At 42.2% G+C, this 25,807-nt stretch overlaps 3 protein-coding genes across 4 annotated transcripts in view; 1 reads left to right on the top strand and 2 right to left on the bottom strand.

The window, feature by feature from the left end:
- Positions 1-8,709, bottom strand: part of LOC123767720 (proton-coupled folate transporter) — a 117,350-nt gene extending 108,641 nt beyond the window's left edge. The window contains exon 1 of the mRNA XM_069317156.1: positions 8,573-8,709. The gene's annotated coding sequence lies outside the window, so the exon portion shown is untranslated. The remainder of the gene's footprint in view (positions 1-8,572) is intronic.
- Positions 1,541-11,293, top strand: LOC123767619 (juvenile hormone esterase). Of its 2 annotated transcripts, none has more exons than XM_045757441.2 (11): positions 1,541-2,453; positions 2,651-2,815; positions 3,784-3,964; positions 4,361-4,546; positions 4,672-4,865; positions 6,234-6,384; positions 6,602-6,783; positions 7,162-7,306; positions 8,611-8,749; positions 9,713-9,827; positions 9,948-11,293. In XM_045757441.2, exons 1-11 carry the CDS (start codon positions 2,262-2,264, stop codon positions 10,083-10,085), a joined length of 1,788 nt encoding a protein of 595 aa, XP_045613397.1. In that variant the 5' UTR covers positions 1,541-2,261; the 3' UTR covers positions 10,086-11,293. The 2 variants fall into 2 exon arrangements, with proteins under 2 accessions (XP_045613397.1, XP_045613389.1); XM_045757433.2 differs by having other exon boundaries at positions 1,547-2,453; positions 3,781-3,964.
- Positions 11,294-11,521: 228 nt separating this feature from the next.
- Positions 11,522-25,514, bottom strand: LOC123767602 (carboxylic ester hydrolase). The gene is made up of 12 exons (XM_045757393.2): positions 25,392-25,514; positions 23,615-23,834; positions 23,285-23,449; positions 17,926-18,073; positions 17,498-17,683; positions 16,894-17,087; positions 16,236-16,386; positions 15,222-15,400; positions 14,949-15,105; positions 13,750-13,909; positions 13,159-13,273; positions 11,522-11,893 (listed from the first exon to the last, which is right to left on the bottom strand). The coding sequence occupies exons 2-12, from the start codon at positions 23,828-23,830 to the stop codon at positions 11,744-11,746; spliced, it is 1,821 nt and encodes a 606-aa protein (XP_045613349.1). The 5' UTR covers positions 23,831-23,834; positions 25,392-25,514; the 3' UTR covers positions 11,522-11,743.
- Between the last annotated feature and the right edge of the window lie 293 nt (positions 25,515-25,807).

Genomic DNA, 25,807 nt, shown 5'->3' with positions numbered 1-25,807 from the left:
ATGGGGAGATAAATGTAACAGCCCCATTAGTACAATTATGTACTATGTATGACAGTCAGTAATTGTACTTATTTTCACCTAGTATTAAACCGTAGTCAAATATATTGTGAATATTTGAGTTTACCTGAAAAGCTGAATAGAAAACCACGACCTAACCTAATTGTCTTAGTTTTCGAAGATAAATATTTTATTGCTTATTAATTACAATTACTACTTAATCTATAGCTATATTGATATTACAGTTTTATAAAACAAAATAAAAATATTTCAATAAATTGTAAAGTAACTCAGAATATTTTCAAATTTTGTATAAAATCTCTATTGTTTAATAAAACTGAAAAATCAATTTTTGATATTTAAAACCTGTGAAAAGCATCCTGAATTCTATAATTTCATCTTAAAATTCTGAGTGTTTTATTAATAGAAATCGAGGAGAATAAATGGGGAGGTAAATGTAACAGCCCCATAAGTGCAATTATGTACTTATTACACTTAGTATTAAAACGTACTGTAAATTCGGAGGATGGGTTGCTGTAGTAACTCTCTACTCTTTTTCTATGTAGAGCACATGAAAATTTATGTATGGTATTTAACATTGTATAAATGTATGACTTCGTCGGTGGCAGAAAAGAAACTTAAAATATATGCTTATTCATAATTAATTAAATTTGTTGTTTGTTTAATTATATTTATTGTACGTGTTTTGATTGTCAAACTGTTCGACAGTATTAGAAGCAATAACAAAATTGCAACATACCAATTGTTAACCAAAACTATCAATGGCAGCCAATGAAAAGTCAATATCATAAATAAAGATCAAACTACAAATTCATTTTTCAGTGCCCACTTCAGAGCTATTAAATAGTTAAATCACTAGTGTGAAATATTTACACAAGCCCCCAGCGTCAGTGTTCCGACAAGACTATGGGTATATCTGTACTTCTGCCTTAATAGATCACCTTAAGAATATGTGAATTATTATAATACATCTGAAGTTTAATATGTGTGTTAATCTTCCTAATATATGACAGTGAAAACCAAATCTCAGTTGTTTAAAATTGTGTGCATATATTGAGAAACTAAGTCTTATTGTACATAAATTCATTCATGTATATACATACAAACATATATACCAACCCGTTCTCGCACTTGCTTCAGTCAATATTGGCTTATTTAATAAGTGCATATGTGACATACTAATTGATTGTGAATATTTTAGTTTACCTTGAAAAGCTTCATAGAAAACATCGACCTCACCTAACCTTCTTAGTATGTTAAGATAAGCATCTTATTGCTTCTTATTTACAATTATTACTTAACGTATCAACGGTATAGGTTAAGTAATAATTGTAATTAAGAAGCCACGATTGTCAAGCTCAATAAACGTGGGCAAATAATATTTCAATTACTTGGGCCCCTAGGAGCCTCGAACCTCCGACCCCTAGACGGTAAATTGGTACACAGGATTCTCAGGTTTTAGGCCCCACTCCTTCCACGACGCATCAAGGTCGCACTATAAGGTCAAAAGATACAAAAAATAACTAAAACAAGAGAAGGGAACTGCAGCCCAGTGAAGCAGATAGTGAGAGAGAAGCGCTGTAAAATGCGGTAGTGACAGTGCTCTTATTGTGACGGTGGTGGTGGTGGCAACTGGCCGTGGTGGTGGTGAAGGCAGACGGCCAGATGCCTCAGTCACCCATTAAGTGCATTTGAGCGCGCACTGTGCCGCCACTCTCTGCCTTTCTCGTCTTTTTTTTGTGTGTGTGTTAAAGTCTTGGCCTAAAATACCAGCTGATTCGGTAACTTTACTCACCATGAGAGTGCCCCTACCACCCTAGCAACAGATGCACCACCGCCCCCCTACCACCCTAGCAACAGATGCACCACCGCCCCCCTACCACCCTATCAACAGATGCACCACCGCCCCCCTACAACTGCACCTTTAACCTCTAAGTGAAGGAAGAAGGAACATGAACGCGCGCTCCTCCACGAAAGACAACCAAGACGAGGTGACAGCTCCTCGTCCCTCCAAGTGTGTGAAGAGAAAGTACTTGTTCTGTACCTAATACGATATATATAAATATATACATTAGAGGTAGCTTGTGGATACGTCGTCCCCCTTACCTACGAAGGTAGGTCTTCCCCTAGCGTACAAAGGCAGGCCTCCCAGTGATAAGATTAAAATTGATAGTTGATCGTAAACTGCTGGGTAACCATTCAAGGGTTTACGTTTGAGGAACAGTTCACCACTCTGCTAAGCAATGAGGCTACGAGTGGTGGTGTCAGTGGTGTTGTCAATGTGGGCGGAGGTGGTGGCAGGGGAGGCGCCGCTGGTGACCACGCATGAGGGCAGGGTGGCAGGAGTGATAGAAGCCTCCACTAAGGGCCGTGTATTCTACTCCTACTACGGCCTCCCATACGCCAAGCCGCCCTTGGGGCCTCTCAGACTCAAGGTAAATAATTCAGACGTTATTGAATATACATATATCCATGTTTATACTGAATTACAAAAGTATCTTCATACCGAGAATATTGTGCATGTTTCCTGAAGGCTGCAGTCACAGTTTCAGGCCCCAGACGTACCAGAGACTAGCGCAGACGTCAAACTTTTAAAAATGTTTCCCCCTCAAATCTGTATATCTTCCCACAGGATCCGGCTCCTGTTGAGCCATGGGAGGGTGTGCGTGATGGCTCTCGTCTCCCCGAGATGTGCCTTCAAGTTCCGTTTGGCGACACAGTCGCTGGAGTGCGACTGCCGCCCGAGGGCCTCTCCGGCAGCGAGGACTGCCTCTACCTCAATGTTTTCACCCCTAGGGTACGTGGTGGTCTCAGTACAGAGCTGCAGCTAGACACGAGAGGCGAGGCGTAAGATATATATGTAACATATTATATATGTTATGCCTAAGTAAAATTTTTATGAAAGTATGAATGAAATCGCAAAGGCCATTTTCCGTAGATTTTACCGCGCGTTTTCGGGGTATAATGGAAAACAGTACACTGAAGTTATTCGGGTTCAGTGATGAATATAGTGAATAATAAATGTGATTACAGTGATGATGACTGTAAGTAGAGAAGATGATTGCAGTGATGATGAGAGTGAGTAGTGAACGTGGCTCCAGTGATGAAGGCAGTGAATAATGAATATGGTTATGGTGATTAAGACAGTAAATAGTGAATATGTAAGACGAGGGGTGGAAAGTAAATAATTATGAAAAGAAGGCACTAATCCAGGAAGGCTATGTAGCAAAGAGGGGTGGGAAGGAGAAGTTAAGGGGGAAGCAGAGCACCAAGAGGTCAGAGAGGGGGAAGGGGGTAAGGGGAGACGTGGGAGAAACAGACCATCCCGGGCACCGCCGGGTAGCCACCCACCTCAGTCTATACTATAAACAATAATGTTTATCTCTTTTTCTGTTTGTCCAAAGCTGGAGACCAGACGCTTAGGGTTAGTGTTACCCAAATGGTGTGTACGATACGGGACAGACATAGGCTGGTCAGGCTAGGCCGAAGTCTGAAAGGAAGTCTGGGATGAAATGTAGTGACCATAGAGGGTGAAGTTACCCCTGCTGTTTACCCGTGCAATTTCTTAATAATATATTTACTGAGGGAAGGGGAAGCGGGGGTTCCGGGGTAATATATATATATATATATATATATATATATATATATATATATATATATATATATATATATATATATATATATATATATATATATATATAATGTACACGTCTGCAGAAAATAACCAACACTGTAATGCAATAACCGACTGTAACCCAACAGCAGGAGCCCGCAGGACTCCGGGACCAGCCCGCAGGACTCCGGGACCAGCCTGCAGGACTCCCCGTCATGGTGTACATTCATGGGGGCGGGTTCTTCTCTGGGGGCACCAACGAGTACCTGCCTCACGCCCTCCTCAACCACGACATCGTGCTGGTGGTCCTCCAGTACCGCCTTGGCACTCTAGGTAGGCACTCAGACATGTTGTACTCTGTAGCGCACTCAAGCAAGTCTTCGGCTCACGACCGAAGCTCACGGGGGTCTGAAGAGCCGGTTGGGCACGATTTCTTTCACCCGATGCTTCTGTTCACTTAGCAGTAAATAGGAACCAAGTCGTTTCATGGGCAAGGTCAGCAGTTGGTTTAGGTACAGGCGTCCTGTCCCCAGGGCGTCTGACGACCATGGTGACGGAGGACGGTGTAGGGTACAGGTACTGTAGGCACCTTCAGGTACCTACAGTATGGTGCCCAGCTACTTGGACCATTGGAAATCGAACGCAGACCCTGCAACACTCAAGGTCACCACGCTGGCGACCAGTCCCAAGTGGTTTTGGAACGTGTGTTAATCTACTTTCTCATCCCAGGGTTCTTGTCGACGGAGGACTCGGTGATCCCCGGCAACTTCGGGTTGAAGGACCAGACGCTGGCGCTCCAGTGGGTCCAGAGGAACATCCACCACTTCGGCGGAGACAAGACCAAGGTCACCATCTTCGGCCAGAGCGCCGGCGGTGCCTCCGTCCACTACCATATGTTATCACCTAAATCCGATGGTGAGCCAGAGAATATGAATGATTCTGGTGCATAATCATACATAATGATGAATACTTTCATGAATACTTTTATTACAATAACAGAAAACTCTTCGCCATAAGAAAATATATAAACTTTGGTCCAGGACTGTTTGCCCGGGCCATCATGCAATCCGGGACCAGCCTCTCGCCCTGGGCACTGGCGAGGACTCACAGGACGCAGGCGCAGTACGTGGCCGCCGCCCTCGGCTGCCCAACCCAGCGTGCAAGCCAAGCGATCCTACAGTGTCTTCAGGACTCTGACGGTCGCAGCCTCGCAGCCCTCGCTCACGATTTCTTTGTAAGTTGTTTATATTATATATATATATATATATATATATATATATATATATATATATATATATATATATATATATATATATATATATATATGTCGTACCTAGTAGCCAGAACTCACTTCTCAGCCTACTATGCAAGGCCCGATTTGCCTAATAAGCCAAGTTTTCATGAATTAATTGTTTTTCGACTACCTAACCTACCTAACCTAACCTAACCAAACTTTTTCGGCTACCTAACCTAACCTATAAAGATAGGTCAGGTTAGGTTAGGTAGGGTTGGTTAGGTTCGGTCATATATCTACGTTAATTTTAACTCCAATAAAAAAAATTGACCTCATACGTAATGAAATGGGTAGCTTTATCATTTCATAAGAAAAAAATTAGAGAAAATATATTAATTCATGAAAACTTGGCTTATTAGGCAAATCGGGCCATGCATAGTAGGCTGAGAAGTGCGTTCTGGCTACTAGGTACGACATATATATATATATATATATATATATATATATATATATATATATATATATATATATATATATATATATATATAATCTCAACGACGTCATCGTTGGCATCTTTGCGTTGGAACTAGAAATGTTGCTATATTTTTGAAGACTGCAAACCCTTTTAGCAGTAACTACTTAATTCCCAACCCTGTTTTGTTGTTGCAGCCATTCTTTAAATAATTCATTTGCAAACATTTTGACACCAAATTCCGTTAGTAATTGGACTGTAAGTGTTAAACTCCATGTTAGTCAAATGCCATATTTTACACGTGACTCCATGAAAATGGCCTAGGGGTGTTTATAATGGCTAATATTTCTGAAGGTATTTAATCTAGGCCTACCCCAATCAGCCTATGTTAGTTCTGTACTCCAGACCATTACCCTACAAATCTAGGTGAGGCTAGTCCCAAACTTGATGGCCCTCATCTTTGGACAGATATACAACCATACATTCTCTCTCATAGAGCTAGATATTCTAAGGTTCCTCTAGCATTTATCTTCCAAAATGGCTGTGGTATTTATGTTCCAAGACACGAATCATTCCAGCTGGCGAGCCTTGTGGAATTGTCATTTTGCTGTGACTATCCTAATGTTATTTATACTTCACTATGACTATCCTTCCGTGAGTCACAATATAGTTTGAGTACCCTTAGAACTGTCTAATGAATTTCTCTCAACTAGTTTGCTACAAATTATAATTTTCTCCTCTACTTGTCTAGAGATACTTCAGGTACTGATGGATCCTCTCGCTTGATGATCCATTAATATATTTTCTCACACCAAGTTTTGTGACCTTGTTATATACGTACTCATTAGTCCTCTCGTGGATGATTCATGGATGCTTGCCTTGTTTCTGTGTTACAGAAATGGTCCATTCTGCCCATGACAGTCACGCCTCGCGTGGACGGGGACTTCCTGCAGGAGGAACCCGGCCTGCTGGTACGGGAGGGACGCTTCAGAAAGGTGGAGCTCATGGCTGGGTCTGTGCGTGAAGAAGGAGCCATGTTTACCCATGGTGGGCTTACCTGACTCTGCGACCTCATGACCAGCATATGAAAATACAAATATGCAAATATCCGAATAATAGCGAATATTGATTTGCATGTTAATCATATCACAAATATTGTGTTATGTAAATTAGGCTATTTTTTAATTTTTGGATAGGCTTAATTTATATGGACTGATTCAGTTGTATTTTTGGAAGCATTTAATAAATTTGCCTTATAATTCAGCCATGTTGACCAACAAGGAGCTTGTATCTGCCTTGAAGTCCAACTTCAGTGAGATTGCGCCAGTGACTCTGCAGTGTGAGGGCGAGAGTGCCGACCCCGTAGCCCTGGCACGCAGCATCTTCACTTACTACCTTGGCGACCAGGAGCTAGAGCCCGTGGCTCGTAGCGACCAGCTTACCAAGGTACACATCACGCTTGGAAAGTTGTTTTAGTTTCCCCTGTATTGTTAAGTGGCACAGTTTTCTAATTATATAGCTTAGATTTATTTATTTAGCCTTTATTTAATGACTAGTTGCAGTTAATATACTTTATTGAACTATTTTAGCAGTTTTATTTTGGCATTTGTTTAAACGAAGTTTATAAAAAGCTGCATTGTCACCGAACTGGGCGATAATATTGTTTCATGTTAACTCCAAGATTTCTCGCTGTAAGCACATTATATATAAAATGTAGTGGTCGTCCACCCCGGGCTCACCATAGCCCGTGCTACTTAGAACTTTTATACCAAGTAGCCGACTTTAAATCAACAACAACGGGTGGTGACCCGCTCTTCACCCCAGATGTTCAGTGACCGCCTAGTGAGCGTGGACGTGGAGCAGGTGGTGAAGCACCAGGCCAAGTTCACCAGCACCTACAGATACGTCCTGACGCACCGGGGCCACCTGTCCTTCTCCGACGTCTTCCCGACAGACGTCGGCAGCCACTGTGAGTCCCTCTCGAAGAGCGTCTTGACGCTTCCAGCTCCGAACACACAAATAATTTTTTCATGCAGGTCGGCGTTCAATCCCCGACCGTCCAAGTGGTTGCGCACCATTCCTTCCCCCCGTCCCATCCCAAATCTTTATTCTGACCTCTTCCCAGTGCTATATAGTCGTAATGTCTTGGCGCTTTCCCCCTGATAGTTCCCTTCCCTTCAGAGTAGAGTAAATAACCTGTTGAACTCTGTTGATCTTAATACCCGTTGTCGGGTGACAGGGAGCCTGTACTTATACTCACCGAGGTCTTCCCAATCCATCTATTGACCTTCAGAATGCAACCCACAACAGGTGCCTAACTCCCATGCCTCTATTTCACTGCTAGATGAACAGGGATATCAGGCAAATGGAAGTGTGCCCAACCGTTTCTGTCTTGCTCGGGGATTGAACCCGGGTCCCTTGTATGTAGACAATGGTAAGCTTTATATTGACAACACCACAATAGCTCGCTGACTCACTATAGCTAGTAAGCCACAGTTCTGCGATAAAGCTTAAAGAAAGATGTAAACTCTTACTGTAAGCTCCCAGAAAGTAGTCATATCATTTTTGGCATCTGGCTTTGCGACAAGCAATACTTGGCTTGGTGTTAGGCTTAAGGCCTATATCACCTTATGGAGGGTTATTAAGGCCAACCACAAGTACTTAACTGACCGACCAGCATATATACTTTTGTCCAGTAAAAAAGAACACGAAAGTAATCTCTTAGTGTATACACACCGAGGACCAGAGGTATACCTCTCAGTGTGTGTACTCCTGTTGCAAAATTACGAAAATAAGTCTTTAACAAATATAATTCACTGAAGACAAACGTAACTATTTAAGCTTGATAAAACATTACGCCACCAGCTACCACCTCAGTGACATAACTCCGGTTACCCCACAAGACAATTCAACACTAGTTATTAACACAATATAACATCAGTTATCAAAATAATAAAACACTTGCAATGAACTCAATAGTACAAAACTTGAAATTAACTCTGTTCAAATCTCTCTACCTCTCCCATCCTTTCCAAACCTTTTGGACACCAAAGCTGAACCAGTCATTAACTCCTAAATTGCACGGTCAAAAAAGGCCTAGTTTCAGTGTTCAAGCCTCGCATAGAACAGACCAAATTTTAAAATTATGCAAAACTTATGCACGGAGGAGAGAATAGCGGCCAAATATCTTTATTGTGAATAGTAACACAACTATTTAAGATCCATATGTACTCACAAGCCTTCTTTTAAGTCGTGTGGTGGTGTCTTCCTCAGGGGTGTCCCATTGCGATGACCTTCTCTACTTGTTCCGTGCTGACTCCATACTCAAGCTCCCTCACGACCTCCAGGACCACGTCGACCTCCACCTGAGAGACACCATCACCTCCCTCTGGACCAACTTCGCTGCCACAGGGTAATGGGGAGAGTAATGGGTAGTTACTCTGTACTAACTTTTCTATCACATGGTAATGGGGAGAGGATTGGGTAATCACTTTATATCAGATTAGACCACAAGAGGCATGAAACACAGACTCTCATAAAAATTCTCTAATCAAGACATAAGTCAATGGTGCCTCTATTGCAATCTTCAGAAGCTTAACTTTGCAAGGTCAAAATTAAACAAAAATGTTATATTTTTGTACATATACAGGCTCTCTGGTCAGTGGTTTTACGGTGAAATAATCTACAGTTCCCGCTAGGAAAGCTTTAAACAATACAGTCATCTGCTTCAGTAGACTGTATTCTGTCTCAGGATCAATCTGATGAAACTTAGTTCTAATCTTCACTTGCAATTTTTCTGCCACAAATGTAATCTGATATACTATGGAGAAAATATGCCTGCAAGAGGATAAGTAATGAGCGTTGTAACAATCAGCATTTCCCTTGTATATGTGCAGTTATTTGTTAGAGACTACGTTTTAGGGATTTTTTTTTTTTACCTTCCCGCATCTATAATCCAGCATTTTGGTTTCACATGTTAGGAACAGGAAGTGTGCTAAAAGTTTATCGAGATTCCCCTAGCCAAGGTTCAGGTTGTTTCAGCAGACACACACAACCAGTTACTAGCCAGTTACAATTGTGTTTAACCTCACTGACTGAGTGATGTGCACGTCACCCACTGCGCCAAACCATAAAAAAGGAGACAAAATAACACAGGTTTTTTTGTTATTGTATCTCAAGTCTTTTCTCAGGCACGATCCTCTTGTCACTAAGGAAAAACAAACCTCCTCCCAAACATAATCCTCCTGTCGCTAAGGAAAAACGAGCAATAACAAACTCCAGAGAGAGCTATGGTAACGAGAGCGAGTAATGTGCAGCACCACATGGAAGGGTGAGGCTTGCGCACACTCACCACTCAGGGGTAACCTAATTTCAGGAACCCGACTCCTGACGACTCTCTTGGGTTCACCTGGCGGCCCTCCACCGAGGATAACCTCCAGTACCTCGCCCTCACCCCAAATCCCACTATGGAGGCCGACCTCCGCCACGAAGTAAGTTTTATTTGATTAATAATGATATATGACACAATATGTAACATTCTACAAACATAATATGTGGTAATGTATCATCACAACTCCCGGCAGCCATTACTATGGTTCAATAACCACCAGGTGAGGCGGTTCCATGCGTCGCTACCAACCACAATGAACCAGGCCCTCCACCCCCAGCTGGTGGGGAACCACGACCAGTTACCTGCAGGTGTTGTTGAAGCTTCTAGCGACGGTGACAACGGAAGAGACGAGCTGTAGTACCATCACTGTAGCTCATCACTGTAGACCAGCTCACATGCACGACTCATCATGCGTCTGGCGCCTCAGACACTAGACCTGTTCTCAGGCCAGGCTGGGTGAAGCTCCATCCGACTCTCGCAAGAAGCATTGATTAATTTTAACGTTTCGAACGTTAAAAACAAGGTTGTTCTCTTTTATATATTTATATTATTATATGCAAAAGTTCTGTGTATAATTAGGTGTAGGTTACGTTAGGTACTTAGGTGTTGTTGGCGAATATTTGTATTTGTATTTCGTGGGTGAAGCAGTTATAGAGCTGCGATTCGAACAGATGTCGCCAACGAAGCACTTAATGAAAAGTGTTCGAACGTCACTAGTGTTGAGTCATATGTAAATCGTTTTGTAAAGTCGTATGTAAACCGTTCATAAACAGGGGGTTTGGCGGGTTCGTGGAATGGACTTTGGCCTTTGTTCATGAGGACGGGCTGGTTTATGAAAGAAAAACGGTTTAAACACGACTCACATCTGAAGTCGTCCGAACACTTCCGGAACAAGTGCTTCGCTGACGACTTTTGTTCGAATCACAACGCTGTAAATGCTTCACCCACGTACCACAAATACAAATAATCGTCAGGAGAACCTAAACACCTAACTAGTGCCTAAATATTCACAATATGCTTATATATATAATGACATTAATTCATATTTGAGAAAATTCCTGTTTTGAATGACCAGCATGTTAAAATTTATGAATGTCTTTGGGGGTTAACCGCTCGATTGAATGGACTTGGGTCTTAGGACGGGTTGCCCTAAACATTCAGTTTTACCCATAAATATTAAGGCATGCCTATAATGTAAAAAGTAATCATTACCAGTCTTGAGTGTGTAAGGAATAATATATTATGTTGTAACCTATCCTCACCTCACCTATCCTAACCTAACATCACCTATCTCAACCAAACCTAGCATAACCTCACCTATCCTAATTTACCTTCACCACACCTATCGTAACCTAACCTAACAGAGTCATTAAGTTAAGCCCGCACTTTCAACAGACACAAGAATTGGGACAATTTGATAGTTAATGGTTATAATACTGTATATGGTTGTGCACATGCATGTCCTAATTAGAAAAATTATTTTATATACCTATTCATAATAGTGCCTTTGTATTGTTTCAAAGGCTTCCATTATTTGTGAATATATATGTTAAGATATATAATTACTGTGACGAGTATTAGTATCCTGCCTCTTGTGGTGGCCTATAGCAGGGTTTAAGTCCAGTGTGGCAGCGACGGCCCCCATCGTACCCATGGTGGGAGAGGTCCCAGCCTGCACAACATTACAGTTGTCTTGTGCGAGCATAGATGGCTTAAGAGTAAATTAAACCAGGAAGGCAAACTCTAGACAGCCTTCAAACGCCAACAAAAGGATGGGAAAGATATACAAAAAAATAAAACAGCACACTTTTTATATCTCAGCTCCACAAGCATGTTTAGTATGCACACGGCATTGCGGGACCTGTTGGCCAGAACTCGCCACGTGAGGGGTGTCTCTCACACTCTTCAACTGACTGTAGAGCGAGTATTGTTATTGACGACCACAGTCTCTCTTCTCCGGACTTGTGACTTGTTGTTAGAGGAGCGGCGAGGTACCACCTCCAGGAACAATGGCAGCTACAACTCGTCTTGGGAGATGCGTGATGAACCACCTTCCCGGGCGGCGTCCTCGACGGCGTCGCCTGCTTCAGGTGTGTCCTGCTTCACCAGGTGGGGGTGGAGCACCAGGTTCACCTTAGTCGGCAACGATGCATGGAACATACGCATCTGTGGCGCCAAATTACAGCAGTTAGGGAAACAGAAGAGTCTTTCATATGAGGAAGAATTCGATAGCATGTGTCATCCAAATCATTTTCTATTTAACCTTTGCTAATCTTACCTACAAACATATTGAAGACATTGCAGAATATATGGAGGTCCAATTCGAGTTAAATTTAGTTCTATGATAGTCTGAATGCGTGTCATTAGGTTGGATGATCCTGTTGAAGGATTTCCTTCAACAGGATTGCCTCATATCTGCGTCTGACGTATGCTCACAGGCTCCAAAATTCTCGTACAATCGAGAACTAATCACCACATCAAAATCCATTTATAAATGTTCAAAAAAGACAAATAATTCCGATGCTCTATAAAAAGAAATATAGTAAAACTATCATCAAATTGTATTCTTCAACTTCATCTTGCCTTAACTGAATTAAGATTGTTCATTTAACTTTAGGGCAGCACACACAGAGTGAGCGAGGCTGTTGTAGCCTATGCGTTCTACGTGCAGAAATTGAGGATGGAGCCAAATAATTTTTATTTTCGTTTCTTTTTAGGACATGAGATGCTGCCATTAAATCTAAGTGTAAAGAGGGATTGATGTAGTTGATAATAGTGATAAAACTCGGAATAAACAGGGTGTTCGCTGTCACAATTTGAAACACAAGTCGGTACGTGTACAGTGACACCAGACACGGGGCTCCCGCCAGCAGGCTTGTCCTGGGGCTCGGGAGAAGCTGATCTTCCTGAAGAAGACGCGTGAGCCTGGTCATCCACCACACCAGTCTAAGGGGTTGGACGAAGAGACATGCCCCAGAAAGTCGAAGATGGTCTTCACGCTCCGGTCCCCTTCTTCCTATCCCCACGGAGCACTTCAGGGAGAAGCCAAAGGGCAGAACAAGCGCCCGAGGGACAGTACACACAGGTCAACTTCGCGAAGTCCGGCGTAACACTAGGGACCGACAGAGGTCTCGAACCCTTGATACGGAACCTCCATTAATCCTCCCGTTTTACCCCTTTTGTCCAACCATACAGAGTGTCCCCTCCCCCACTTCCCTCCCCAAGGGAACCGCTGGACAGACTACATGGAGGGAAACTATATAAGGACCTCTCTGCAAGTCTGACACGTAGTGATTACTGATATATGACGCATATAAGTATTCATATACGTTATATATGACAATTATCGGCATATATGATACATGAACAAGAGTAAAGAAACATCAATATGTAGAGGATTAGTTTAGACTTTAAATGGCAAGAGAACGCACGTGATGACGTTGGTCGGCCTCCATTGAGGGCGAGGGCGTGAGGTTGAGGTACTGGAGGTTGTCCTCGGTGGAGGGCTCCCAGGTGAACCCAAGAGAGGCGTCAGGAGTCGGGTTCCTGCAGGAGAGAACCAACCAAAGGCTGATACGACTTTCTGGTCATTCAGTAACCTCTATTTCAGTAATGTTTTACTGAATGTTTTAGTAACGAAGGAACTAATGTTCTAATGTTTTAGATGAAGGAACTGGGAGATGGTAGCGGAGAATGATGTCTAAATGTATTTTGTGAGTGGCAATGCTATTTTAAGGTCATTAAGTCAATGTAAATAGCTGAATCAAGATGACTTAACTAGTAACTGATAACATCTATATAAAGAAATTGTTTACGCATCGTTATTAAACCAGAAAGTTTATCATTAATATTACTGCTTTAACCTAAGGTTGAGCAATGTTGCATAACTCTGCTAATATGTGAAAATAAATTCGAGATAAGGCACAGGTATTGTATTGAATCAGCATTCCTTCCTCATTAACCTGAGTCAGAGAAGTTGGTCAAAAGATGGTCCACTACCCCCTGCTCCTTCTGCTCCTTACCCTGTGGCAGCGAAGTTGAGCCAGAGGGAGACGATGATTTTCCGAAGCTGAAGGTCATCTTTACGATGTAGGTCTGTTTTCCCTCTGAAAGCCGGGCTGATCATCTCAAACATGGGGCCCGGCCGGAACAGGTAGAATATATCGTCGCCGTGAGACACCCCTAAAGGAGGACACCCCCGTCAGTAGGTTCGTAGCACTTTGTTACTGGCAATTGACATGTTTGGAAATATCTCGAGCGTCAGCTGAGGTAAGTTAACCCCCCGGGCAAAACTGGGCGAATACCCTTGATATAACAGCATTAAAAATGTTGTTATGGAGTATATCCCCCACAGGGATATACCTAGACAATTATACTCATGGGGTAAACTGCTGTAATCACGTTCAGTGGTCAAGTGCTTAATAGCACACTAGTTTCTGTAACAGCTATTTTACCCTGTCAAAGTAGGAAAGACATAAATGTATGTGTATGTATGTATGTATATATGTATAAAAAGACACTTCGAACATTGTTTATGTAAGACATGTAAATCTGTGTATTTATGTATTTCTGCCTAGTATGGGCAAATAGTCCTTCTGCAGTTGCAGTTACCTTTATTCTTAACTTCCTATGTTCTGTATGTAGGTTAGATTAGTATTTTAAAAGCACTACAATCACCTTTTGTGGTCGATTGTTCAATAAATCACTGAACTATATGCTTAACAGATCTCTAACCCAGTCCATGGAGGACATAAGATAATAAATATATCCTGGTTAGCATTGTAAATGTGTGGCCACGTTTGAGGTAGACAATAATAATAATAATAATAATAATTAACTGATTCATCTGTGCACCTTGTAGTAAATAGGTATCGGGAAGTTAGGCGATTGTTGTGGATAGAATCATAGAGAAGGTCAAGTCGTTTCACTAGGAACTCCTCACTAATCCTAGCAGTTGGCTTTTTGTCCCCCTAAGGAACAGCAACGACCTCCTGCTGAAAAGCTCAGCCCGTCCTCCCGAGCGTTCCCAAAGTCACTAAACTGATGAACTAAATTGCCCGAACTTAACCTAATAAAAGACTCACGAAGGGTAAAAGGGACATCACGCCAATTTTGCGACTCGTCATTATTGTTAGTACAGCAGTTTTTGGTCTAAGGGGGAATTTATACGTCAAAATGCAAGGTACTATTCATGAAGAGGGGTTGGCGTGCCTCAACTCACAGCGACTGTCAGGACTGGCGCCGAATAAGGTGGAGAGGGAGAGTTCAGCACGGTGGGTGATCTCGTATCTGTAGGTGCGGGAGTCCGGTCCCTGGTGCTTGGCGTGATGCTGCGTCGCCCAGTCGTGACACATCTTGAAGTGTCTGTTTGACATCATCTGCAAATAACAAGGTGGTATTAACAGTAATCAAGAAGGCAGCTGCAGTCTGCTTATAGCGGCAAACCGTACATATAAACACACGCTACTCAATGTAACTATGGCGACGGGCTCACCTCAATGAGATCTCCTTTGCGACCAGAGTCCACCTTCACCTCCCCGATGTAGTAACGATACAATCTGAGGGCCAAGCCCACGGGATCGTCTGTGTCGTCGATGGACTGGACGCTGGCCGGGCCCGCCACATCGAAGTCGTTCTCTAGCGCCAGGCGGAGGGGCTCTATGGCATACATGGCTGTAGGGGGAGGATACCCACTCACAGGAACCAATCATATTGGAAATAACACAAAACACATATGAAAAGAAATTAAATTGACGACGTTTTGGTCCGTTATGATTTGATAAGGGTTTGGGATGACTGCCAAGTTGTCACGTAAGGGTCCAGGACGGACTGAAACGTTGTCATATTAGGGTCCAGGACGGACCGAAACAGTAAAATAAGGCTCCCGGACGGACCGAAACGTCATCAGTTCCCATTCTATCCACATCAGAAGGTTGGATTATTTGTATCGGCCCAGTAATTATAACTTATTCTCTGGACTTAATTATAAGTAATGCATAATTCAGAACACTGAGGGACTGGTGTCTAATGAATTACAATTATATATATAAGCAGAGCAAATGATACACAATTAATACACCGATTGTCTCTTTCTGAATGTCAAGTTGATGATTTTTACTGACTATTTAACAGGATTTATGAAGTATAAAAGGAAACCAAAGCAAAAGAAATTCAAATTACTGAAATTAAAAAGTATAAAATAGCGTAAAAAAACTTAGAATACAGCGCTAGTGAAAGAAGAAAATATATAATGAACATCAAGACAATATTTTACACACTAAATAATAGAAGACTATGTCAAAAAACTATTTAATAAAGTATTTAAAGTACAAAAAATGTCCTGAAATTTTGTGAGTGAGAGTGAAAGAGAAATACATAGAATGTATTATAGAGAAAACAAGTTCAGTCAGTATATATTAGACGACCGAAAGTAAGAAAGACAGGGTTCAAAAACTAGAGCTCAAGCCACAAATATGGGAGTACACAAAGGTAACGAGGAGTAACTAACGTAGAGTAAACAAGACTCCTTCGTGGGCAGTGACGCCACTCACGAGGGGAACCTTGTGGAAGCGTCCCTCCTTCAGGAGGACCGCGGGCTCCGCCGGCAGGTAGTCCCCGTCCACGCGAGGCCCCAGTCTGAAGGGCAGCATGTACCAGTCCTGTCGTACAAACACATTACATCAATAAATTTTAAACAGAAAATAAATGGAGTGAAAACTTAATGATTACATGAATACCTAAACTAACCTTAAATGTGTGTGTGTACTCACCTAGTTGTGCTTACTTGGGTTGAGCTTTGGCTCTTTGGTCCCACCTCTCAGCTGTCAATCAAATGGAGTACAGATTCTGGAGCCCATTGGGCTCTATCAAATATACATTTGAAACTGTGTATGGAGACTACCTCCACCACATCACTGTCTAATGCATTCCATTTGTTAACTATTAGGGCACTGAAAAAATATTTCTAATGTATCTTTGTGTGTGTGTAATTACTTAAATGTAGTTACATGATAAGAGCTACGCTCGTGGTGTAGCTCACAATCGACTTGAGAATAGTCCAGGACGGACCGAAACGTCGTCGTCCCTTCACCTTCTAGTGTGTGGTCTGGTCAACTTCATAATCGCTGATGTTCTGCAACAATGAACCAAGATAATAGGAACCTTACCACCGTGTCCTTATAGAGAGCAGTTAACGCGAAGGCGTCAACACCTTGCAGACACTTGAGGAGGTCCTGGCTGTCCTGGTGGATGGAGCAGCCGGTGGCCTGGGCGACCTTGCGGGTGACGTCGGCGTGAGACCGACTGAGCGCCCAGGGACACACCGCCGCCCCGGACTGCATGATGGCCCGAGCGAAGAGTCCTGTGGGAGGGTTTTCAGGTCATTACGTTTTCCAGCTGTAGCATGAGGGAATACACTGTTGATTGGGTGATATGACACTGATTTTTATTATGAAATTTAGTCCTCGCGCAGTGTTACAACTGATTGAATTCTTGAACACCTAACTTTTCCCTGGAAAGTGATCAATATTATTATTTATAAATCACATCATTAATTGTTGGTGTTTGCACAAGAGTGTGCAGAAAGGGCGTGTAGGCCTTTCAATTTTCCTAATTTATCAATCACTGGTATCCCCCCCCCCCCCCATTGGGTGAGAGAATACAGATTCTCTCCCATTCCCTGTCTCTTTCTCTGTCTGTCTGTCTGTCTCCATATATCAGTCTCTCTCTCTCTCTCTCTCTCTCTCTCTCTCTCTCTCTCTCCTTCCTCACCTTCGGACTTGGGTGTGAGGAGCTGGTAATGGACTGAGGCACCGCCAGCGCTCTCACCGAAGATGGTGACCTTGGTCTTGTCTCCGCCGAAGTTGTGGATGTTCCTCTGGACCCACTGGAGCGCCAGCGTCTGGTCCTTCAACCCGAAGTTGCCGGGGATCACAGAGTCCTCCGTCGACAGGAACCCTGGGACGGAACATGATACAGGAATTTCGCTGTGGACTCAAGTGTGGCGCTGAACGTTAGAAAATAACCTAACATGATAGAGCATTATACTTTGAGAAGCATATTACTGAGTGCCATACAGACATGTAAAGTGCATCGCTGAGTCCTTCATAATGTGGAGTAAGTGATTGAGTATTACATAGTGGGAGGAACAAGCAGCTGAATATTATACAGTGAGGGGAAGAGCAGGTTCGAGTCCTCACCTAGCATGCCGAGCCTGTACTGGATGATCACCAGCACCACCTGGTGGTTGAGCAGGACGTGGGGCAGCTGGTCCTGAGCGCTTCCAGCAAAGAAGCCTCCGCCGTGGATCCACACCATCACAGGCAGGCCGGCCTCGGGCTCCCCAGGCTGTAACATCATCATCATGATCGTAATGCCAAGCCCAAATGGTAGGTTATTCATGGTGTGTGTTGCAACACCATCAAGTGATCAGTCGTGCTGACTTAGCGCTTTCTTATAATTAGTTTACCTATTTCGTTGCTAAGGTGATGATTACCATAGCAACGGAGGGACCAGATTTGGTCCCCCCAGATTTGATGATTTGGAGGGGACCAGAGAGCTGGTTGAACACCCTCTCTGGTCCCCTCCAAATGGTTGTACACCCCCCCCCCTGGTCCTCTCCAGATGGTTACACACACCTTGGGTGGTTTCCAGCTGATGGAGTACCCGTTGGGAGGCTTCTGGGTGGTAATATTACAGCTCGTTGTACAATTCTAGAAGTTACAATATAGTTACATTTGTTCACTAGACCTACTAACTGATCGAATTCCATGTGGATGAACAGCCTTGTGGACCTAGTAATATCATCTTAAATTGAAAATATTTTGGAGCAATACAATGGGATCGAATTATCGTCTCTAGCCTACACAGAGACACAAGATTCTTCCCCACCATATTGTTGCATGGTTTTATCACTGATATACCAAGAGGAAGAGTGATAATTATTAATTATTAATATAAGAATTATTATCATAATAATTGTTGTAATTAATAATTATCACTCTTCCTTCTGCTTGATCTTGAAGGAAGCCGGCCTCGGGTGAAAGAGGGCTGTGACGATCTCTGTCGGAAAATCCGACACCATTTAATATATCATACAGATAATAGCTGTATTACCAACAAGTTACCCATAGAAAACGTAACTTGTAGTGGAATTACCGTCTATAGAAAACGGGATATCATCACCACATACTATTATAATTCACCAGCTATTCTGCTGGGAATTATTCTTAAATACATTAGTCTTTCGACTTTACCATCATAAAAACATCTTATATAAATTAACTTAATTATCAATATTAAAGTAGAGTAAATGTGACCCTTCTATCACTTTCTGAAATCTGGACAATGTAGGCCAGGCGTCAGTGGGGAAGGAGGGCAGCCATTGTTGTTATACGAGACCAGAGGCTCACACGGGAGCAAATTCGGCTCCTGTTAAATTTACTTGGACGTAGTGTTATGGATACCAAAGGTGTACCATCTGTCAACACGCTGTCAACAAATCAAGTTAAGTGTTCTTTCCGAAACCCATTATCTATCATTAGTGGCCATTAATGTCATTATATAGGGTGACCCGGTTAGAACGCGAAATCGCCTCATACTAAAGGTAATTAAGCCAGGTCTTCATGTTCCATGTACTGTTTTTCTCTGATATACTTGTCATATATAGGATTCTGGCTTCACAGCTAGCGCACTTTTGACAGGTCAAGACGAGGATGCAAGATTTGTGCACCAGTTACTGGGTGATATGGAAGCTGCCTCAAAGAGGATAATTTGGTGTCTACACCCTAGTTATACCTGGTGGACTAGCCTGCTGTACTATAAGATAAGGAACCTCATCAATGTATGTAGCTATTACTGTAGTTTGATTGGCTGCATATATATTAAACTATTAAACCCCCCCTAATGTGTAGAGGATCGATTTGTGAGATTAAGAGATTATTGCAGAAATACAGTCCACTTATCATTATACAAATTGCTATCGAAGTATATAAATTAACGTAAATATAAATTCATATAAATTAAATAAATATAAATCTCACAGGTCGGTTCCCACATTATTTGGTCCTTCGAACCGGATGACGGATTATTTGATCCTTTGAACCCACATTTGGTCATCTTAGTACCGGATGAACCAGTTAACCAGTGGATTCATTAAATATACTAGTGCAGTGTGATTTAAACAAAGCCAGTCAAAGACAGCGGCGAAGCCTCGAGGGAGCTCAGGAGCCTCCCTCAGCCCAGTTCAGCTTCGTCAGCGGTTTCATGCACACCCACAGATATTTGGTGGCGTGTTATTTCGTGAAATGACAGCGCTAATATAGAATCCAGCCAAATTAGTGACTGTGTCTTCGCGAGATTGTTCACGGATTTCGTGGTGTTACATTTCGCGAGAGATTATCTACGAATTTTGTGGACTTTATTTCGCGAGGTCACTAATAATATTTAATACTTCTTGATAATATTAGAAGTTTCATAGAGGCTAATTAAGAGGCTATTATCAATAATTGTGTATATTATTTCTCCAAAATAGAGAATTATTTAATATAAATTGCACTAGTGATCACAGTATAATATTTACTAATTGCCAACCCACAACAGGGTAGGATATGACTAGTTGAACTATTATTGTTCATCCTAGTCCCATTATTACCATAGTCAGTTGTACTATATTGAATAACCTAACACCATTAATGAATGGTGCAGACCCTATTTTGGGTGTAATTTTTATCAACTCGAGTTGAGTTGTGTATATATAATAATTTACTTATGATCATTACACCTTTGAGTGATTAATTAGTGTCTCTACCATCCTAGGGTGATATAGAAGAGCTAACCTAAAGGTACTTCCAGTGACACTGGTTTATCACTCAAATCATTAGTGTGTATGATTGTATATATAATGTGTATTAATTTTAAGTGCTAACCTCTAGTAGAGGTAGGATTATTGCCTAGTGAGTTCAGAATTTACCCTAGGCTACCATTAGTGTTTGTTCAGTATTATGAGCAGCCCAAGTACAAGTCCCACAAGGCTTCACCAACTAGCCAGTATGGATAATGCAGGGAGAATGAAAAGAACCCTTGCAGGTCTTAAAGGCCACTTAACAAGACAGATCAAGAAATGTGAAGATTTGTCACAACAATCTCAAGTTGATTATGCTGACCTGGAAAGCTATTATCAAGCAGCTGCAGGTAAATTTGAGCAAATCAAATGCCAAATGGCTGTCCTTGTGGGGACAGACTACTACCATCAATTCATTGGTAGCCCTACTAAATATCAGGGTATAACCATGTTAAACTCTGCAGGAGGTAAATCACTCTCAGGCCCAGTATCAAGCCTGGGGAGACCTATGCCTGCAGATAAACAATACCAGTAGAAATCTAAATTTGTCAGCTGATTATATTTCTCCAGTAGCATTATACTAAGGAGATTACAGCTGACTATACCAACAGAAGTTGATGTTAGTATCATCATTTGAAGCTGGAGATGAGTTCATGAGGCCTCAGTGGCAAATCAGTGAACAGTAGCCTAAAACAGCTACAAGTCACTGCGACCAATGTCACTGAACCCACTGCAGTCTCAGAACCATACTTTACTTTAATGATGAGCTATTCAATCTTCTGAATCAATTAACTAAATTAAACCCCAATAAATCTGATGACTGATTTGATACATTTATTATTTAATCAAGATGTATTCCATGGGCCTCAGTGTTTAAATATCAGTGACCAGTTACCTGAACAAACTTCAAGTTATATCTAATGTCACTGATCTCACTGCAGTCCCTGAATCATACTTGACTGTAGTACTTGATCACATTCAGTCTTCTGGGTTAAATAATATGTAATAAGGCTTGAATATTAGCCTTTCAAGAGTTGACAGGGAAATGAAATCGCATTAGACTTCTAACCCCTGCAACTCTAGTACGGGACATCCGTCCTGTACGAACAGACGCACAAATGTGTGCTTACTAACTACTAACATCAAATTAATCTAATAATTCGAAGGAGGAGTATCGGTGTTCGTCTGTTCTAAATAGGACTTCGACCCGTGAGCAGCCCCCTGGGGAATTATGTCGGAAAATCCGACACCATTTAATATATCATACAGATAATAGCTGTATTACCAACAAGTTACCCATAGAAAACGTAACTTGTAGTGGAATTACCGTCTATAGAAAACGGGATATCATCACCACATACTATTATAATTCACCAGCTATTCTGCTGGGAATTATTCTTAAATACATTAGTCTTTCGACTTTACCATCATAAAAACATCTTATATAAATTAACTTAATTATCAATATTAAAGTAGAGTAAATGTGACCCTTCTATCACTTTCTGAAATCTGGACAATGTAGGCCAGGCGTCAGTGGGGAAGGAGGGCAGCCATTGTTGTTATACGAGACCAGAGGCTCACACGGGAGCAAATTCGGCTCCTGTTAAATTTACTTGGACGTAGTGTTATGGATACCAAAGGTGTACCATCTGTCAACACGCTGTCAACAAATCAAGTTAAGTGTTCTTTCCGAAACCCATTATCTATCATTAGTGGCCATTAATGTCATTATATAGGGTGACCCGGTTAGAACGCGAAATCGCCTCATACTAAAGGTAATTAAGCCAGGTCTTCATGTTCCATGTACTGTTTTCTCTGATATACTTGTCATATATAGGATTCTGGCTTCACAGCTAGCGCACTTTTGACAGGTCAAGACGAGGATGCAAGATTTGTGCACCAGTTACTGGGTGATATGGAAGCTGCCTCAAAGAGGATAATTTGGTGTCTACACCCTAGTTATACCTGGTGGACTAGCCTGCTGTACTATAAGATAAGGAACCTCATCAATGTATGTAGCTATTACTGTAGTTTGATTGGCTGCATATATATTAAACTATTAAACCCCCCCTAATGTGTAGAGGATCGATTTGTGAGATTAAGAGATTATTGCAGAAATACAGTCCACTTATCATTATACAAATTGCTATCGAAGTATATAAATTAACGTAAATATAAATTCATATAAATTAAATAAATATAAATCTCACAGGTCGGTTCCCACAATCTCTGTCTGGAACCCGTAGGTGCGGGACCGGGACGTCCACCTCCTGGGGCTCGTGCAGCCCCCCAGGCTCTGCTTCAGGAGGCTGGGGTCGTTCATACCCTTGATTGGGTAGTTCTTCTCCGGCCCCGACCACGGCGGTCTCCAGGTTTGATGTCCCTGCGCCTTTTTTCACCAACTTCCAGGTCAGCCATGGAGCTCACAGCTCCTGCGACGGCGCTGGAACCAATCGTATTGGCCTTTGCCTTTCCACTGGAGAATTTCGGCGCCGTGGAGAGGGAGGGAGATGACCTGCTGCATGGTAACAGCTCCTCCATATCAACGTACCCTGGCTTTGTACCCTGGAGAGGCCACTCCAGGCCGACAACCAGAGCGCAACTTCATAGTCTCCTGAGACTGATGGATGCCTACAACTACTATATCGAACTACTGTGATGTGGGCTAGAATTATCATCCAGTATTTTTGAACCTACATAAAAGTATTGATGGTTACCTTGGGCGTGAAGACATTGAGGTAGAGGCAGTCTTCATCTCCTGCCATGCCGCCAGCATCTGGCATCCCTGGAGTCACGATGGCCAACATGTTGAGCTGTGGGCATACGGGGGGCATAGTGGTGCCCTCCAGCACGCCCTCCCACCTCTCCCCGGGCACCGGGTCCTACACAAGGGGGCAAGCATATTGTATACACACATGGTAACTTGTATTTATTACTACTAATATGAATAGTAACGACTAACATATTTCATACATTTCTACGCTAACGTGTATTTGTTATTTAATGATAAGTTTACACTTATCATTAAATAACATGTCTGGGTTTACCTTGAACCGGAGGCTTCCAATTGGGGGCTTGGCGAAGGGGATGCCCAAGTAAGAGTGGAAGAGCTTGCCCTTCGTCGACTCCTCCAGCAGGCCTGACACGAGGCCCTCCTGCGTCTCCACCACCACCTCCGACGCCACCACCTCCGGGGCCTCCTCCGCCGCCACTGAGGCCGCCACCACCGCCATCACCGCCGCCACCGCCGCCAGTCTCATCATCGCTCTGGTATGTAAATATTCGGAATTAATTTATTACTAAGAAATGAACAAATAATTATTAATGCAATTAAACAAATATTTATTAATGCAATTAAACAAATGATAATAAAATGAAATAAGTAATATTCAAATTCAAATCATATTTGACAAATTTCTCGTAAAACCAAATGTTTCTAAATTATGACAATTGTTACGAGAACTGACATGATTTGATTGTTTCAAGTCCAAGTTTATATACTCCGTGTAAGTGCTTCTCATCCACTTGTAAACATCACCTTTGTGTCTCAGAGATAGTGGAAGTCCTCCCAGCTGGTAAAAAAGATTCCTGACACTAACACTGCACAGTGCCAATAAACATCAATAAACTAAATGTTATACGGTTTATTGCTAAAAATGAAAATTTAATTTGCACTATTAAAAGCTTGTTTCAATCAAGCCAGAATGGTAGCGATTTGTATAAGTTTTTGCCAATCAAACTTCTGCTTTTGATTCTTTCTAAGATAACCTTGTCGTTCTATGATGTACCAAGTTAGGTTGGATAATAGAACAACTGTTTTGTTTTATGCAGGTCAACGTTCAATCCCCGACTGTCCAAGTAGTTGGACACCATTCCTTTCCCCCGTCCCATCCCAAATCCATATTCCTACCCCCTCCCAGTAATATTTAGGCGTCATTCCTTGGCGTTTTCTCCAGATAGTTCCCTTACGTCCATGTGAATGTGTACTAAGAATTGTTATCTAATTTGTAATATTACTTAAATTAATCAGCAAAATAAACGAAGTTAATCGAAGTGAAGCCTAATTAGAACACGATATAATTGCAGAATAATTTATATTTTTGTATTCTTAAAACTTCAAGATGTGAAACCAAATATCTATCTTTTCCTTATTTAGTTCATTAGGGCATTTTTGTCTGTGTCAAATATTTCATAAATATTACGTTTAAGTGCCTTTAAAGGCAGAATGGAATATACTTTACTGTGCGCCCATCACCCCCACACTCCCCCTCCCATCACCTCCACCGGCGTCGATCACTGACAAGCACCGCCTTATCATATCTCACGGTCTTATATTTAGCAGATGATCTTGGGCCTCTGATAAGGACTTCTCTCCTAGATGACATGACAGATTCACTGACTCTCACTCGCACAGCTTTCTCTCTGACTCTCACACTGTTCAGAAATATACTATTATTTGTTATTATTTATATATACAAGTTCTTACATTCTTGTACGGCCACTAGCACGCATAGCGTTTCAGGCAAGTCCTTAATCCTATGTTCCCCGGAATACGACCCGCCAAATCGTTTAACAACCAGGTACCCATTTTACTGTTGGGTAAACAGAGGCTACAGTTAGGGATTGACGCCCAGTAAATCCTCCCCGGGCAGGATACGAACCCAGGACAAAGCGCTCGCGAAACGCCAGGTGAGTGTCTTACCACTTCACCACGGGGACTGTGGTGCCACAGTCGGGACAATACTTGCCACAACCAGTAAGCTATTGTAGTGGCCTTAACAACCCTCCTGCGGTTGTGATAGTCCTTAACCCCCAACAACTTACCTTTAAGTAGGAGCAGCGTGCCGGCCCTGCGTTCACTCCCAGAGTGCTGGTCAGAGTGACAAGTACTCTCCTAGCGACACACTCACCCACTCACCAGGATAAACACTGCCTTTATCTTCGCGATTACACCAGCTACATGGTATACAGATATGTACAGCATCTGTGCGTTTGGTTTTGGTACGGCGTCATTGGTGTGTTGTTCCTTCGTTCAAAGATGAGCGAGTATCCTGTATATTAAGGATAATATATTGTCTACGGCTCAATATCGGGAACTTTAGACGCAGTCAACGAGAAGCGGGACAGTACAACTCTTTTTGCTTGCGGCCCATATTATCATCTTATAGTTTTCGTTCTGTTTCTCAATACTTCGCCGTACTGTTATATACAGTTTATACTTTCTTTTCCACATTTAGTTA

This window comes from Procambarus clarkii, chromosome 86 (genome assembly GCF_040958095.1).
Source record: "Procambarus clarkii isolate CNS0578487 chromosome 86, FALCON_Pclarkii_2.0, whole genome shotgun sequence".
Taxonomy (NCBI): Eukaryota; Metazoa; Arthropoda; class Malacostraca; order Decapoda; family Cambaridae; genus Procambarus; species Procambarus clarkii.
Note: the sequence above shows the minus strand (reverse complement) of the source record. Positions and strands in the feature narration are given on the sequence as shown.